Source organism: Podarcis vaucheri, assembly GCF_965113315.1.
Source record: "Podarcis vaucheri genome assembly, chromosome: 8".
Taxonomy (NCBI): Eukaryota; Metazoa; Chordata; class Lepidosauria; order Squamata; family Lacertidae; genus Podarcis; species Podarcis vaucheri.
The window spans coordinates 55574084-55590427 of NC_138766.1; the positions used below are offsets into that span (position 1 = coordinate 55574084).

The following is a 16344-nucleotide window of genomic DNA, read 5'->3' on the forward strand; positions in this document are numbered from 1 at the left end:
TATCTTAAAATCAATCATTCTTTCTGAAGATCTCGGCAAATGACACTTTTGCTGCTTCGCCAAAACCTTACTCATGCACATACTATATGTTCACATGTTGCATAGCTACACCATTGGAATAGTACATTGTTGCTGCTGAAGAAAATGTTATCCAGTAAACAAGATTTTGGTAAGCCACAGACTCATGGTTTGTGATATACAGTGGTACCTCGGGTTACAGACGCTTCCAGTTACAGACTCCGCTAACCTAGAAATAGTACCTCGGGTTAAGAACTTTGCTTCAGGATGAGAACAGAAATCACACGGCGGTGGCAAAGTACCGTACCTCAGGATAAGTACTTAATTCGTTCTGGAGGTCCGTTCTTAACCTGAAACTGTTCTTAACCTGAAGCACCGCTTTAGCTAATGGGGCCTCCCACTGCTGCTGCACCGCTGGAGCACGATTTCTGTTCTCATCCTGAAGCAAAGTTCTTAACCCGAGGTACTATTTCTGGCTTAGCGGAGCCTGTAACCTGAAGCGTATGTAACCCGAGGTACCACTGTATACATATTTAATCCCCATGAAAATTCTTCAGCATTTTACTGTTAATTTCTATCTAGTTACACGTCTTTGTATGCTGTTTTGAGTAATGTAAACATATTTACAAGCAATTTCACTCAATGCATTTTAGTACAGTATGTCATTTTCACTAATATATTAATTTTTATCTTCACTTCACCCTAATATATGCATTTTTTTAAACATTGGCTTGACAACTGCAAAATTTGATAAATGCAAATTTTGAAGGATGGTTGTGTTTTAGTTGTCATTAAAGTGTAAATTTGATAGATTCAGACATGAACTGAATTTGTTGCATTGTGTCTGCAGTTGGGAGACTGTTCTGGTCAAGTAAGCTCTTGGTGTGATTCAGAATACCAAAAAAACCAGAGAAACATTTTGTGCATTTCTGGGGGGTGTAGTCAGGTTCCATCCTTGAATATACTCATCCTAGACTTCTAAAGGGCACAGACACAATTATCATATATTCTGAGGGGGAAAAGGTAGATTAGAGAGATTTGTATCTCTCAGTACAAATTTGTATTTCCAGTACAAATTCAGGAAACCTCTGACATGGGTTTTGGTTGGAAAACTCATTCTCTATATTTACAATGCAGCATAAAAAGTGACCCTCACATACTCAGGGGTCTGTTCCAGTAAAGACTGTAACAGCATTTGTTCATTTTTGAATAGTATTAGTTCACTTTTGCAAAGATACCACAATAATGTAGACTTGATTGTTTGCATTTCAGCTGCATTTGCAGAATCTTGTGACAAGGGAGCAGTTTGATTTCCCTGTAGATAGGTGGCTGGCACAACAGGATGATGGCGAAATATGTCAAGAACTTCCTGTTTTACATCTGGGTCAGCCCATTCTTCCAGGTAAGGAATACAAAAATAGCAGGAGTTATGGGGACTCTTCCCTTCCCTATAACTGCAATCAATAGGAAACTGCTTAGACATGGAAAATACTTAATGGGGAATGATAAATAGAAATATATGACCATTAAATACATGTTTAAGCCCAATACTTTTAACATTAAAAGCTTCCCTAAACAGGGCTGCCTTCAGATGTCTTCTAAAGGTCTGGTAGTTGTTCTCTTTGACATCTGGTGGGAGGGCGTTCTGCAGGGCGGGTGCCAGTACTGAGAAGGCCCTCTGCCTGGTTCCCTGTAACTTGGCTTCTCACAGTGAGGGAACTGCCAGAAGGCCCTCAGTGCTGGACCTCAGGGTCCGGGTAGAATGATGGTGGTGGAGACACTCCTTCAGGTACACTGGACCAAGACCGTTTAGGGCTTTGCCCACATCTCTCATATACTGCTCTGATCGCTTCCTACTCAGTGTTATATCTCGTAGCTACATTTGCTAACAGAGATTCTCCTCATTAGGTACATGCAACCATTCCCCCTTCTCTACTCTCTGAGTTCCGATAGTAGATGTGGAAATATGCCAAGATAAAGAAGTTAATTTAGAAATTATGTCTTATTGGGTTGGAGACCCAACTCAGTCATGCTTAGAACAGTCCCAATGAAATCAATGGGATTTAATGGTCCACTAACCCATTGATTTTAGTGGGACAATTAAGCATATGTTTAAATCTCTCCCAGTGAAATTGGATGAACTTCAAGATGCTTAACTTTGCCTGGTTGGTTTCTTTTCCACGTTTATTTATATACATTAATATTTTTCTTGTATAAATCATCTTAATGCCTCTGGGTCATTGCTCCCAGACAGATGTTACAGAAGTTGCTTGCCTTGATATACAACACATTCTCCACATTATTATAGAGAATTATTGTTATCTTAATTATTTATTAAATTTCTATACTGCCCTTCTCTGAGGATCACAGGGCAGTTTACAATATTAAAACACAAAAATATATAACATCATAACAAAAATAATATTTCTTCCCCCTCCCCCCAGTTTAAAAGACATTTAATTGTTTAATTAGACAAAGGCCTGGGAGAAGGGGATGTTTTTACCTGGTGCCAAAAGTATGTAACAAAGGTGCCAGATAACCCTCTCTGGAAAGAGCATTCCACAAGTGGGGAGCCAGGGCAGAAAAGGCCCATTCTCACGTTGCCACCCTCCACACCTCTTGTGGAGGAGGCACATGAGGAGGGGGCTCGAATGATGATTGCAGGGTCCAGGTCAGTTCATTCAAGGAAAGAGGAATACATGATCCTTGAGCCATGTTGAAGGTCAAAACTAGCACATTGAGTTGGGCCCAGAAAGTAATTGGAAGCCAGTGCGGTCGGGCCAGGATCGGTGTAAGACAGGCATAGGCAAACTTGGCCCTCCAGATGTTTTGGGACTACAACTCCCACCATCCCTGACCACTGGTCCTGTTAGCTAGGGATGATGAGAGTTGTCATCCCAAAACATCTGGAGGGCCGAGTTTGCCTATGCCTGGTATAAGATGCTCAAACCATCTTGCCCCAGTGAGCAACCTAGCCGCTGAATTCTGCACCGGCTGAAGTTTCTGAACCATCTTCAGAGGCAGCCCCACATAGACTGCATTGCAGTAATCTAACCTAGAGGTTACTAGAGCATAGATGACAGAAGTTAGGCTATCTCTGTCCAGATAGGGGTGTAGCTGGGCCACCAGCCAAAGCTAGTGGAAGGCACTCAAGGCCACCAAGGCCGCTTGTGCCTCGAGTGATAGCAGTACCCTCAAGCTTTGCACTTGCTCCTCCATATTGAAAAAGGCACACACCCTTTCATGAATGAGGCAGAGTACAAACATTTATTTTTCCATAAACACATACATCCTGATGTTGATGACACATAAGAAACACCCTATATATGATTTGTTTTCTTATAGACACTAGCTAATATGGGGGCAACTCTTCTTACTGTATAGTAAGCCAAACTTCCCAATAGGATGATACATCTATATCAGTTGTTGGTGTTGTGCATGCAATAGTATGTTTGTAAAAGCCTGTCTTCTCTTACTGTCAGTGGCAGTGTATGAGGTGCATGTGGTAACAGGTGATCTGTGGAATGCTGGAACAGAAGCTGATATCTACATTGCTGTCTATGGAGAAAAGGGTGACACCGGGTCTCGACAGCTCCGTAGGTCAAAGAAACCTAGGAAATGTGTAAAAGGACAAGTGAGTGGATTATAGCAATGTGTCTATCTTCTGAAGTACTCCCCTGTCCCCATTTCATTGTGAATATTTCTACAGGGCTATTCATGCATTCAGAAAGCACAGGTTTCTAACCCATAAACTCATTTGTCCCAATACTGCTACTAGCAATATGTCAGGACATTTTTTAAAAAATCATATCAGTAGGGACAGTTCAAATATGTAGGTTAGGAAAGTATTCTGCCAAAGTCAGATCGGCTAGTGACTCTATGTAGTTTGGCTGAGATGTTCTTCAGCAGACTGAGGTCCCTGGGGTAGGGTGCAGCCAGCCTTTATAGGAGTGAAGCCTGCTCCACTCCCAAGCCCCACCCACTTGCCATGGCTGGATTAGCCCAAGATTCAAATGGTTAGCTGGAGAGAAAGCCCATCAATCCAAGCAGCCGGCTAGGGGATTCCTCAGCTGCCAGCCACCTAGCTTCAGTGTTGCTTCCAAGGGATCTGAGCCCACTGAACAATTATTTTAATTCAGGCGAGTTACTGTGATCAACAAGAAATATTTTTGCCATTTACTACACAGGTAGAAACTGGTTTTGGGTATCCATTCATACTTATGTGCTTCACTGACCACATAGACTGATAATGTGGAGAGAGAGAGAGATCTAACATTTTTAATCCTGAAACTTTTCTAATCACACTTTAATTGTTTGATTGCAGACTGATATATTTTTACTTGAAGCTGTGCATCTTGGAAATCTGCATAGAATTGTTATAGGACACAATGGACTTGGCTCAGGTCAGAAATGTCAATGCAGTGAATTCTGTCAACCTGTTTTGCTGACATAGAAATGATGACAAGTAGCCCATTTATATGACTGCTGGACTCACAGAAGCTACATATTTTTATTTTTAAAATGACAGATCAATATTTAGGACAAGCAGGTTATTTTAGGAAAAATATGCCTACCATCATTTGGTAGGCAAACTGGACATTCAAACTGTTTTCACACATGATTGTGTACACATTTTTTTACATATTTTTTCTTAAACTTCGTGTAGGGAAACTGTAATGTTTGAAGAGGTAAACTGATTTTCAGCCTTTTACTGAGAACTGCAGCATAAAAGAATCAATCTTCTCAGTTATGCTTTGTGCTTGTCAATATACAATTCTCCCAAACTGGTGACAATCTGCATTGTGAACCTTTGCTTTGATTGGCTGATGATTGAACCATTACTTTTCCGTGCTCCTGGAGTATGCCACAAAATTACACTGCTTCACAGCAGTTTATCATTCAGTAAGCACTGCAGCCTTTACCGCATAAACTGTAGGATTAGGGTTTTTTCCTCTATATACAATTCACATTTGATTCCCCCCTCCCTAAAATATCATAGAGAAAAGTTTGCTAATATGTAAATGCTATTCATATGTAGTACAAATAAATGGTCCACAGATGTGTGTTGATTATTTGATTATATAAGACTTGATTATTAGCAGGTGAGCATGTGCTCAGATTGAACGGAAAAGGTGAATTCAAGGTGACATTGAGTAAGATATATGTTTCGTTAGCCCTGTGATGACTCAATTGCATATCTACAGCATCCCATGCATTGTTCATGCACATTTTATCTGGATCTTAGTAACAGTCAATTGTGTGTGTGTGATTAGTTCACTATTAAAAATGGAATCTTTATCATCTTCATAATTCCTCCTAGGAAATGGTTGGTTTCTGGAGAAAATTGTAGTCAAGGATTTTATAACCAGCTCGGATTATAACTTTGCGTGCCACAGGTTTGTGAAGTTTATAATTTTGAAAAAGATTGTGTTAACCAACTCATAATGTTAGACCTCATTGTACGTGATGATCAGCTACGACCTTCCAAGAACCTGTTGTTAAGTTAGAAGAATGGCATATTCTGAATTTCATAGAATCAAAGAATTGTAGGTTAGAAGGGATCCCAGGGGTCATCTAGTCCAACGCCCCAGCAATACTGTTTGTTTTTACTCAATAGTGAAGAAAATGCACTGAGACCTGACAGTAAGAGCTGTTCGACAGTGGAATTTGCAGTCAAGGAGTGTGGTGGAGTCTCCTTCTTTGGATGTCTTTAAGCAGAGGCTTGACAGCCATATGTCAGGAGTGCTCTGATGGTGTTTCCTGCTTGGCAGGGGGTTGGACTCGATGGCCCTTGTGGTCTCTTCCAACTCTATGATTCTATGATTCTATTCTATGATTCTAAGACCACTCAAAGGCACACTCAACATTTATTATCTCACCTGATCCAGATATAGCCTTTAGTACTTAAAGAAGGTTCTGGGGCTTACCTCACAGGTTCTGAGAAAAGACCTGGCTCAAAATGAGTCTTCCTCAGCAGATTCCAAATATTTTATCATCTTTTGACAATTATTTGTATTTTCATTATAAAAGAAGATGTTTCTATTTGGTGAGGTTGGGAAAAGGCTTACTGTTTCAAAACACGAAGCAAAACTTTCAAGGATATAGAGCACCTGTTATATGCATCTACTAGTCAAATACTATGGGTGGTAACATTGCATATGATCTTTTGATCAAATCATGGGGTACAGAACCTGTGCCTCTTGCAGTATTGCTGGGCTACAACTTCCACTGCCTCTGCTCATTGACCACGCTGGCTGGAGCTGATGGGAGCTGGAGCCTAACAACCTCTGGAGGGCCATAGATTTCTCAGTCCTCATGTAAGAGAGATTAGATATGCCACATCGCCCCCTCCTGGGCAGTCAGCCCCATTCACACCTCTTCATTAAACACAATGTGAGGGGGAAGTTCCACAGTTGCTTGTGGGGTGTCAGGGAATACAAGTAATTATTTCTTTACCTCAGTCACCCACATAAAACAATGAAAGCAGAACTCATCCTCTTTTCATAGACCTTAGCACAGGTCTACCCCCAGCTAATGTTCCCTCTCAAGCTTTGGCCATCCTTTTTTATGGAGGCTGTATTGCATGAAAGGTTCTAAATATAATCTTGTCCATGCAACCCAGTATTATGCAAGTTTATTTGGAAGTAAGTCATTTGACTGCAGTGGGACTTGCTGCTCTCAAATAAGGCTGCTCCCAAACAAGGGAAATCCAGCCAGATTTTTTATTATTATTATTATTATTATTATTATTATTATTATTATTATTATTATTATTATTATTATGGTGAGCAGGATTTTCACAACAAAACATTATTAATGACCTGTTCATATCTAGTTTGTTCTTTTACCCATTCATTTCCTTTAACATACAGATTTTTGTCTTCCTATATTAATGCTAGCTCCCAATCTATCAATAGAAATCACACACTGCTCAAGAGGTTAATGGCTTCATCCAGTAGAGATCTTTCAGTACAGTTTTAATTTTATGGCAATCACTTTTTTTTCATAAACACAAGAATTGTTTGTGCTTGTACTTGTGTTTGTAGTAGCTTTTACTCTTCACATACATAGCTGTGCACCAGTTTTACAAAACTGAGATTAAACTTTCTTAGGGGGAAATACTCATTATTAAACTTATGAAAGAGAAGTTAACAAAATGTTGCTCTTTTAAAATATTTGTCTTTTCCTCAAGGTAGACCTTTATCTGGTCCCACAACCATGTTTCTGATATGTAATCTAGAGTTGGCCAAACTAATAACCCAGGTTCATTTTAATATACCGTACTTGAGTTTATAAAGAGCAGCATGGAAATATGTATTGTTGTTATATAATGTGTTTTCCCCCCAAAGGTGGCTAGATCAAGGAGAAGATGATGGCAAAATTGTAAGAGAACTGTATGTCACTCTTGATGACACATTTGCTGGGAGTAAGTATAAACCACTGGCAGACAAGAACATTTCATGAGCCATGGCACCACTTTGTGGTGTGTCTATAGAAGGTCACATTCTGGGTGTTTCAATGTTGGTTGTGCATGCAACCAGTATATAATTTATTTGATATTTAAGGTTTAGCACTGATACCTGCTTCAAAGCCTTAAGGCTTAATCAGTCTGAGATTGTATTCTTATGCATGTTTAGTTGTGAGTAAGCCTAATTGAATGCATTGGGACTTACTTCCAGAGCAACATGCGTAGGACCACAAAGTTTCCCTGGAATTATATAGGATTTAAGTCTTGTTGATTCTAGTAAATTTGCCCCTTAGACTTTACTTATATTAGTGTTTTTATTTCTGTAGGACAAGAACTGGAAATCAAAAGAGCAGAAATGGTAAAATTCTACCTTCTATCCTTTTTTTAAAGCTTTAAACAAAATTATCAGACCCATTTAAATCATGCTGTACAACATCTGTGGCTGTCCATGTGTTTCGCACAAGCAGTCTTTGGGAGGGGCCATAGGTTCGTAGTAGAAATGGGCACTGTGCAAGCACAAGGTACAGTCCTTAATTAGCATCTCCAGCTAAAAGGCCATGGGTTGCGGGGCTAAAACGCTTCTGATGACACCCTGAAGAACTTCTGCCTGTCAGAGCAGACAGCAATAGGCTGGTTGAAATTTATATTAATTCAGTGTAGGATACTTGATGTGTTGCCGTTTGTGTGATGATTTGTTGTCTGCCTTTCCAGTGGGCAGCTGAAAAGTGGAAATTTCAGAAAGGCAATACACTTCAGTTTTACAACAAGGTATCCCATGGATTCATATGCCTGTCTCCTGATGGAACTGTTCATGCCCGTGGTGACAAGAAAGATAAATACGGTAACTTTGTTGTCTCTTCTTTGTGAGCATGGTAAATTTTTGTTAACCCTTGTTGTGAAGAGGACTCTCTAAACTTTTGTAGATGTACAGTACAGAGTTAAGACAGTAGATTATTTAAACGAAATTCTTTGTTTTACACACATTACACATATTAAGGCTAAGAGGAAAGGGCAGCTCCTTGAGACTTTGTTGTACGGGCTGTAGAACCACACAGAACTGCTCACATTGGGTTTGTGTAGTTTCACAAATGAGAAGCAGCAAATATCAAGCCTGGAAATTGCTCTATTCATCCCAGCCACTTTCCTCTGTAATTCTACACGTGTGTGTGTGTGTGTGTGTGTGTGTGTGTGTGTGTGTGTGTGTGGAAGGTAGCTTGTAAGACCTAAGTGCTGATAGCAGCAGTGTACACTACCTGCTTAAAATGCAGCAAGGTCATTTCTCCACACTGTGATTCAAATTGTATCTTCACATCCTTGTTTGTATCAGTATGGCTGGGTGTGTTTCGATGTCACCCACTGTCTAGTCACACTAGTGGGCAAGGATAAACATTCCTGAGAGAACAACATTGATATAGCAATTCCACCACCAGGACCATCCCCAGAGAATCTAAAAGCCTCACATTTTATCTGTGAGAGGAACAATATATTTCAGAAAGATTAAACTTCATGCTGTCTTTTGGGTTTTAAGAATGAGAACATCCCAGACAAAATGCTATGAAACAGCTGATCAGGTTTTTTTGCTTCTGTTTTTTTTAAAGGTCTTTTCGATGTGGCCATCAAAAAAGGAAACACATGTGTGTTTAAAAGTCACCCAGTGCCACACCTAGCCCTTGGCTTTGCTCATGGTTCAGTTGCTGGAATGGTATGAAGCTGCCCAGGTTTTTCCCATGTGTCTATGAATTTCCAAAAATGTAAACTGTATCGCAAATATAGTGGTCACCAAAACCAGACGTATGTGATGAATCTCATGAACCTTGCCTCCCCACCCCCATTTGTAATCAGTTTTTTGTTTATAAATAGCTAAATATCGAAATATTAAGAAGTTTGTTTTCAGGATGAGATTACAGGAGACAAATTGTGCCAGTATATTTCAAGTGACTATTCTCAAACTGTTGAAGCCTTCAGGATTTGTCCCTGAAAATGTGTGAAACGTACTATTTTAGAGTGAATAATAAGAAAGAAGTAAAAAAGTTGCTTGTTTTCACTATTTAAAATAGCAATGTAGCTTTCTTTTATGCATTCTCACTGAAGCATAGTGGGAAAGCTATATTTGTGACATATTAACAGTTCTTGAGGGCCTTTTGGATTGAAATCATGCAGAGAAAGTGGAAATAAATAAAAGGTTAACACCTTACATTTTGTGGGTGGGTTTGAATTACCGTACTGGGCTCCATGATTTTTGGTTCAGTCTTTTCTCTTTGGCATAACCAAAACTACTAATGCTGCTGATATTGAGAATTTACAAAAAAACATACAGATTGCATTCAGCAGATAGGATGAAATATGGCAAGATCAGGAACTGATTAATATGTAGTGCAGTCTTCCCAGCCTGATGGGAGTTGTTGTCCAAAAACATCAAGAGAGCACCAAGTTGACAAAAGCCAACACAGTTAAAGAGAGAACCAGAGGGCAGTGGGGTGTAGTTCTAAAAAGCCTTGTACCACAAAGAAGTCTTCTTTGCCTAGAGTGTTTTATTCCAAAGCTGTGCACTGTGCTGCTGTATTTTTATACTATTGCATATTAGTACCCGTTATAATTTACTTAATACTATGCTCTTAGCATTCTAGCTAAGAGCACCATCCATAAAACCACAGCGATGCCGGTAATGCTGTGGATTATCCCACAAATCATATTTGCTGGTTTGGCCTTAATAATGTCTGTTTTTTTCTTTATAAGTACAATGTAACGGGATTTCACTCTTATAAGAAGCCACAGATAGTTTCTACTGGAGACAATGATAAGGTGGAAATCTTGAATTTGAAGTGAACTGCCAAGAGACTTTGGTTCTAGAGTATGACCTTCTGATTTGAAGCCTTCTGTGTGACCTTTTGCAGCGTTGTTGTTGAAGGTGCTAAAGTACCCTTTAAGAAATAAGGAGAGGTGAAATTCTCTGGATACTTTATATCTCCAGATAGTGAAATCTGAGACTTGAAATCCTGCAGCATCCAGCAGCGTCAGAATGCAAGCCTGAAGGCAACAGAAGAAAAATGTCCCCATAGAAACTAATGTGTTAAGGATTTTATAAATTGTTGAACTAAATAACGAATAATAAATGAATAACTGCAGGGTGATCTTTGGTGCTTATGGCAATCTGCAGTTGGCCTTGCAGTTTGGGTGCAAAGAAAACCATTACTTTTATCTGGCTCAGTTTTCAGTCTAATATACTGATTAGTCCCATCTTGCCCTTATTAGAACAATGGTGACGTCCACTGTGAGCTGCAGGTTCACGTTCAACCAAATCGTTGTGCAATTCTGGAATCTGCCCAGAACCCAGGGCAAATGGTGACTTTCAATCTCCAAGGCACTGTAGCTGATGATGCCACAAGCTATGCAGGACTGACAAAGGAGTTTGTAGTTCATGTTAAGGTAAGATTGGAGGAGAAAGGCAATTGGGTGGTGTGTGTCATAAGCCAGTGCCTAAACTGGTTTCAACAGATGAGAGAGATCTCTCCACCCACTAGGTGGAGCTGAAGACTGCAATCGTCAAAATCACTGTGTGAGGCTAGGGTTTCTTTTTAAACCCCTTTGTTGTTCCTTGTGGCCCTGAATAATTCTGCCATACACAACCAAAAGGCAGGTGAGGTTGTGTGCGAACACATATAAAAACAACCAAGTCTGATATGTAGGGCTGCTTCACACTTTGTTTGTGATCCCCCCCCCTTCCTACATGGAAATAATATCTTTTTTTTAAAGCTGTCACTTGCAAAGTGGAGCACAAGTTTTATTTCCCTGTGAAAAGATAAACTTCCCACACAGGTTTTTATTTAATTGGAGCAAAATAAATATATGTGCCACATTTCACAAGTACCACATTTGTCTTAGAGCTGAGAACTAGGAAATACTTAGGCTTGGTTTTAAGCAAGCCACTATCTCTCAGACCCCCTCTCCCAGCATCTACTAATCCGGCTGAAGTAAGTGGAAGTGCAATCCTACACATGACATCTCCTCAAAAGTAAGTCATAGAATCATAGAATCATAGAGTTGGAAGAGACCACAAGGGCCATTGAGTCCAACCCCCTGCCAAGCAGGAAACACCATCAGAGCACTCCTGACATATGGTTGTCAAGCCTCTGCTTAAAGACCTCCAAAGAAGGAGACTCCACCACACACAGTCCCAATGAGTTATTTGACACTTACCGTATTTTTCGCTCTATAACACGCACCCGACCATAACACGCATGTAGTTTTTAGAGGAGGAAAATCCATAGGCATGCCACCCGTAGGCATTCCCTCCATAACACGCACAGACATTTCCCCTTACTTTTTAGGAGGAAAAAAGTGAGTGTTATGGTGCAAAAAATACGGTACTTCCAGGTAAGCTGGTATAGGATTGCAGCCTTACTGGCTTGTATCAAATGTGTGGGAGACCTGGCACCATAAAAAAGGAAACATTTTGTGATTTGCTGTGGGTAACAAGGATTGGAGAGTCACTGCACTGGGATGAAGGGTGAAGAAGTAAAGAGCTGTTTGAAAGGCCATATTATTTACAGTTGGTTCTTTTTGCTGATTTCTAGGGAGTGTTCCACAACAGTGCCATAATTTTGCTCAATACTAGCTACTGCCAGTCTCTCTGCCTGAGGCCTGATGGGAGCTGCAGTGGAGCAGGAAATCAATCTGATGACTCTTACTGGAGAGTACATAAAATCAGCTCTGGGGTTTGCATGTTTGAAAGTGTAAAAAACCCAAGAATGTATCTGAGGATCAAGGATGGGCAGTGTAATGGAACGGTAAGGAGCTCTTTTTCATGCTTTCTCTGTGGATGTGGACATAACTTGCCACAAGAAGAAGCAATTTTAAGTGTGCTAACATAGAGGAATCTGGCTAAGACTTGACAGTACTATGATTTTTGTTTCCCAGAAATATGGTAAAGATTATATGAGACAGGTGTCATAATATGAAAGAACCACTGAGTAGGGTGGGATTCCTGGGAGGAACGAGGCAGGGGTGGAGCAAGGTGGGGACAGTAGGGGCCTATTGCCCCGGGTGTCATATCAGAACGGGGTGACATTCAGTCCGTTGCCCGCCCATGACTCCCGCCTACTCCAATCTGTCTGGAGAAGAGTGGGAGCTGTGGCAATCCCCCCTTCCGCCTTCGTTTTTACAGCCCTGCACTCCTGGTCTGGTGGAGGAGGCATGTATACGGCATGCAGGGAGAGGACACGAAGGGGGGCTCACTGTCCCTCAGACCTTGTGGGGGGCCGGACTATATTTTGAAAAAAAAATATGAACGAATTCCTATGACCCACAAATAACCCAGAGATGCATTTTAAATAAAAGGACACATTCTACTCATCTAAAAACACACTGATCCCTGGACCGTCTGCAGGCTGGATTGAGAAGGCGATTGGGCCGCATCTGGCCCACGGGCCTTAGGTTGCCTGCCCCTGCCCTATATGAACCAACCCAGGCCTTCAAACATCATTGGAGGTCCTTTTTCAGGTGCCTCCTTCTGAGGTGTGGCAACACGAAAGCAGGCCTTTTCTGTGGTGGCTCCCTGCTTGTGGTATGCTCTCTCCAGGGAGGCTTGCCTGGCACCTTCACTACATATATTTAGGTGCCGGGCAAAAACATTCCTCTTCTCCCAGGCCTTTGGCTAATTAAATAATATATGGCCTTTTGAACTGTTATTATGTTATGTATTTTTTGTGTTTTAATATTGTAAACTGCCCTGTTATCCCCAGATGAAGGGCAGGGTAGAAATGTAATAAATAATAATAAAAACAGGAAAGCTTAAAACTTTTTTTTTTTTTTTACAAAAAGGCCTGTTTTATTCTGTAAGGGGTTATACAACAACCTTTGTAACAACCACAATTATGTAAAATGTTTCAGATAGTCATGCTAATAGTTCCTGTAGATAGAGTGTGCCTACCTTATGAGTCTCTCTCCTCCCCATGGATCAAATTGATTAACTGCGGGTTTCTTGATAATAATAATGTTAAATCTGGTTTTAAGGTCAGTGCAAATTGCTGATTAAAACTGGATGGCTGCCTATAATATGCCTGAAGTATTGCATCTAATAAGTATCAGTAGATCTTTAGTAATGTGAATGTCAATGAATATACTGAAATGGCCATTATAATGTTGTGTCAAACAGTACTATTAATAAGATGGCTGAGCTCTCAGGCTCTTAATAATGGCTTCTTCAGAATAGAGATAGACTATTAGAGGGATAAATAGTAATGTTACTTTAAGTATTATCCTGGGAAGCCAGTAGGAGACCTGTTATTTTGGAAGCTGTGTCAGATTCTACAGGAAATGTTATGTTTAGAAATCCACTCCATGTTTTAAAGTCGTTCAGTATACCAAATTTGGAGCAGTTCTTTCTTTGGCGTTACTTAGGGTTTTGCTCTTTGTAGGTTGAACAGGGTCAAGATTTTGGTAGGCTGTATTCTTTGTTTGGTTTGCACAGATTTATTTAATTAATCAGATTTATTCTGTCTTTAACATCTTTTCTGCATCTTTTGACCACCGAACTGCATGTTGAACTGTATATGAATGCTTTAGCTGAGATTCCTTCATTGCAGGGGGTTGGACTAGATGACCCTAGGGGACCCTTCTAATTCTATGATTCTATGAACTCCCTTGCCTTAATGAGAAATTTACCAGAAAAATAATCTATGTATTGATGTGTGAACATTCAGCTGATTTCTTGTTATTATGCTGCTTTCTTACAGGGCACAGGAGATGTGGACTGTCATTTTAAAGTGGAAAAGAATTTAGAAAGTGGGTCTGTAAGCCTAGAATCTGCACGAAACAGAGGGATATATGTAGGTCTCCTGTCTAATGGTCAGACCAAACCAGTTGTTCACACTGGAGAAAGCAACATTTGGTTTTACCCGCAAGTTGTCAAATGTATGTCACATTCTAAATGGTTGGTCTTTTACATTAAAAATATTGTTTGGAATCTTTTTAGAAAGATAAAGACATTGATTGAAACTAAAGATCAAAACTGTATTTGAGGCACTAATGCAGGGCTTGTTTATGAAGCATTTGCTCTATCGTACTGCAATAATCAAACATTAATACTAGTTTAATTAATGCAACTCAGTGTTATTGTGTTGATCAGGCAGCCCAGGTGATTTGCAGGAGCAGCCCAGGTAAGAGACTGTGCCATTTCATGTATCCCATTGCAGTTTCTCAGTATGCAGTCTACAAAATATACCATCCTAGAACCAGGCTCAGTCAAGAATTGCATTTAGATGGACACTTTTAGTTGAACATAACTGTTCAGAGCCAAACTAGAGTTTGGTGATGCAGTCCTTCAGAATTCCACCAGAGGGCTGGAACCTCTCTCTGATTGGCTACCAAGCCAGCTAACCAAATAGGAGGTGCAGAGCAGCACTTTGGGAGGAACAGTTTCTGAGGGAGTTTTTAGACAGGGCTTTATTTGAGATGGGAGACAGGGATTAGGACAGGGTTTGTCTGAGGGAGTTTGGTTCAGAATTGAGTTTAACATCTCCTCTGAGGAGAATATCTATAGCTAGAGGAAGGAGCCTCATAGCTTAGATAGTAAGACTGTAGTGAGTGTCTTGGGGGAGTATACAGACAGGAGTTAACTGGAGGGCTGAGTCTGAGCCAGGGGAGATAGCAGGTGTGCAGATACAGTCTACCTGGGTCTCATCTCAGTCAGGAGGGGAGAGATCTTCTAGAAAGAGAAGACTCCCAGACCAGTTAAAAAGAGTGTGGTGATCCCCATGGTATATTATACTACAGTGGTACTTCTGGTTACGTACAGTGGTGCCTCGCAAGACGAAAAGAATCCGCTCTGTGATTCTCTTTGTCTAGCGGTTTTTTCGTCTTGCAAAGCAAGCCCATTGAAGAATTAGCGGATTAGCGCTATTAGCGGCTTTTAGTGGCTTATCTGCTGATCGGATAAGCTGATAAGCGGCTTAGCGGCTTAGAAAAAAGGGGGGAGGAAAAAACCCAGCAGGAACTCGCAAGACATTGTCGTCTTGCGAAGCAAGCCCATAGGAAATTCATTTTGCGAAGCACCTCCAAAACGGAAAATTATTTCGTCTAGCGAGTTTTCCGTCTTGCGAGGCATTCTTCTTGCGGGGCACCACTGTACTTAATTCATTCCAGAGGTCCGTTCTTAACCTGAAACTGTTCTTAACCTGAAGCACCACTTTAGCTAATGGGGCCTCCCGCTGCTGCTGCACCGCTGGAGCACGATTTCTGTTCTCATCCTGAAGCAAAGTTCTTAACCTGAGGTACTATTTCTGGGTTAGCAGAGTCTGTAACCTGAAGCGTATGTAACCTGAGGTACCACTGTATTTGAAAATACCTCAGGCAAGCTAAGTTTTCACTCACACAAGAACCCAAAAAGATGACTGGTGGCAATTTAGAAATTAAATTAATTGGCGCACCATACAATAAGTTCACTACACGTTTAACTGAGGGCAGTCAGTGGTGGTAGATCCATTGCAGTTACTTTCCACTTAAGCATCATTAAGAGGCAATGTAGCACTGCAGCACTTTCTTAGGTGGACTAAGTAAGCAAGATTTAATGTGTGTGCACACACATCTGTCTATCTATATGCACATACTTTTATCTTACAGTATTACTACCTGGCCAGAGCCCTTAGGGAAAGGATATATTTTTTATCATTCTGAAGAAATAATAAATGAATGCATGATCTTGCATCCAGACTTTGCTCCTGCAAAGTAACTTTGCTGATTTTCTTCTCCCCAACAACACCTCCTGCACAGTACTAGAGGGTTGGGAAGAAGTCACTCTGGGACTGCAGGGTGTGAGGGGAATAGGCAAACATCAGCTTCCCCCTTTTGCTGGATCAAAG

General features: G+C 40.7%; 1 protein-coding gene across 3 annotated transcripts in view; it reads left to right on the forward strand.

Moving 5' to 3' along the window:
• LOC309538335 (lipoxygenase homology domain-containing protein 1-like) overlaps positions 1–16344 on the forward strand; it is a 179666-nt gene that overhangs the window by 36493 nt on the left and 126829 nt on the right. For all 3 annotated transcript variants that reach the window (XM_082233720.1, XM_082233722.1, XM_082233721.1), the window contains 11 exons: positions 1291–1420; positions 3501–3652; positions 4343–4421; positions 5339–5414; positions 7368–7444; positions 7813–7844; positions 8198–8327; positions 9085–9188; positions 10739–10912; positions 12061–12273; positions 14221–14398. In XM_082233720.1, the coding sequence (XP_082089846.1) occupies positions 1291–1420; positions 3501–3652; positions 4343–4421; positions 5339–5414; positions 7368–7444; positions 7813–7844; positions 8198–8327; positions 9085–9188; positions 10739–10912; positions 12061–12273; positions 14221–14398 (1345 nt within the window). The remainder of the gene's footprint in view (positions 1–1290; positions 1421–3500; positions 3653–4342; positions 4422–5338; positions 5415–7367; positions 7445–7812; positions 7845–8197; positions 8328–9084; positions 9189–10738; positions 10913–12060; positions 12274–14220; positions 14399–16344) is intronic.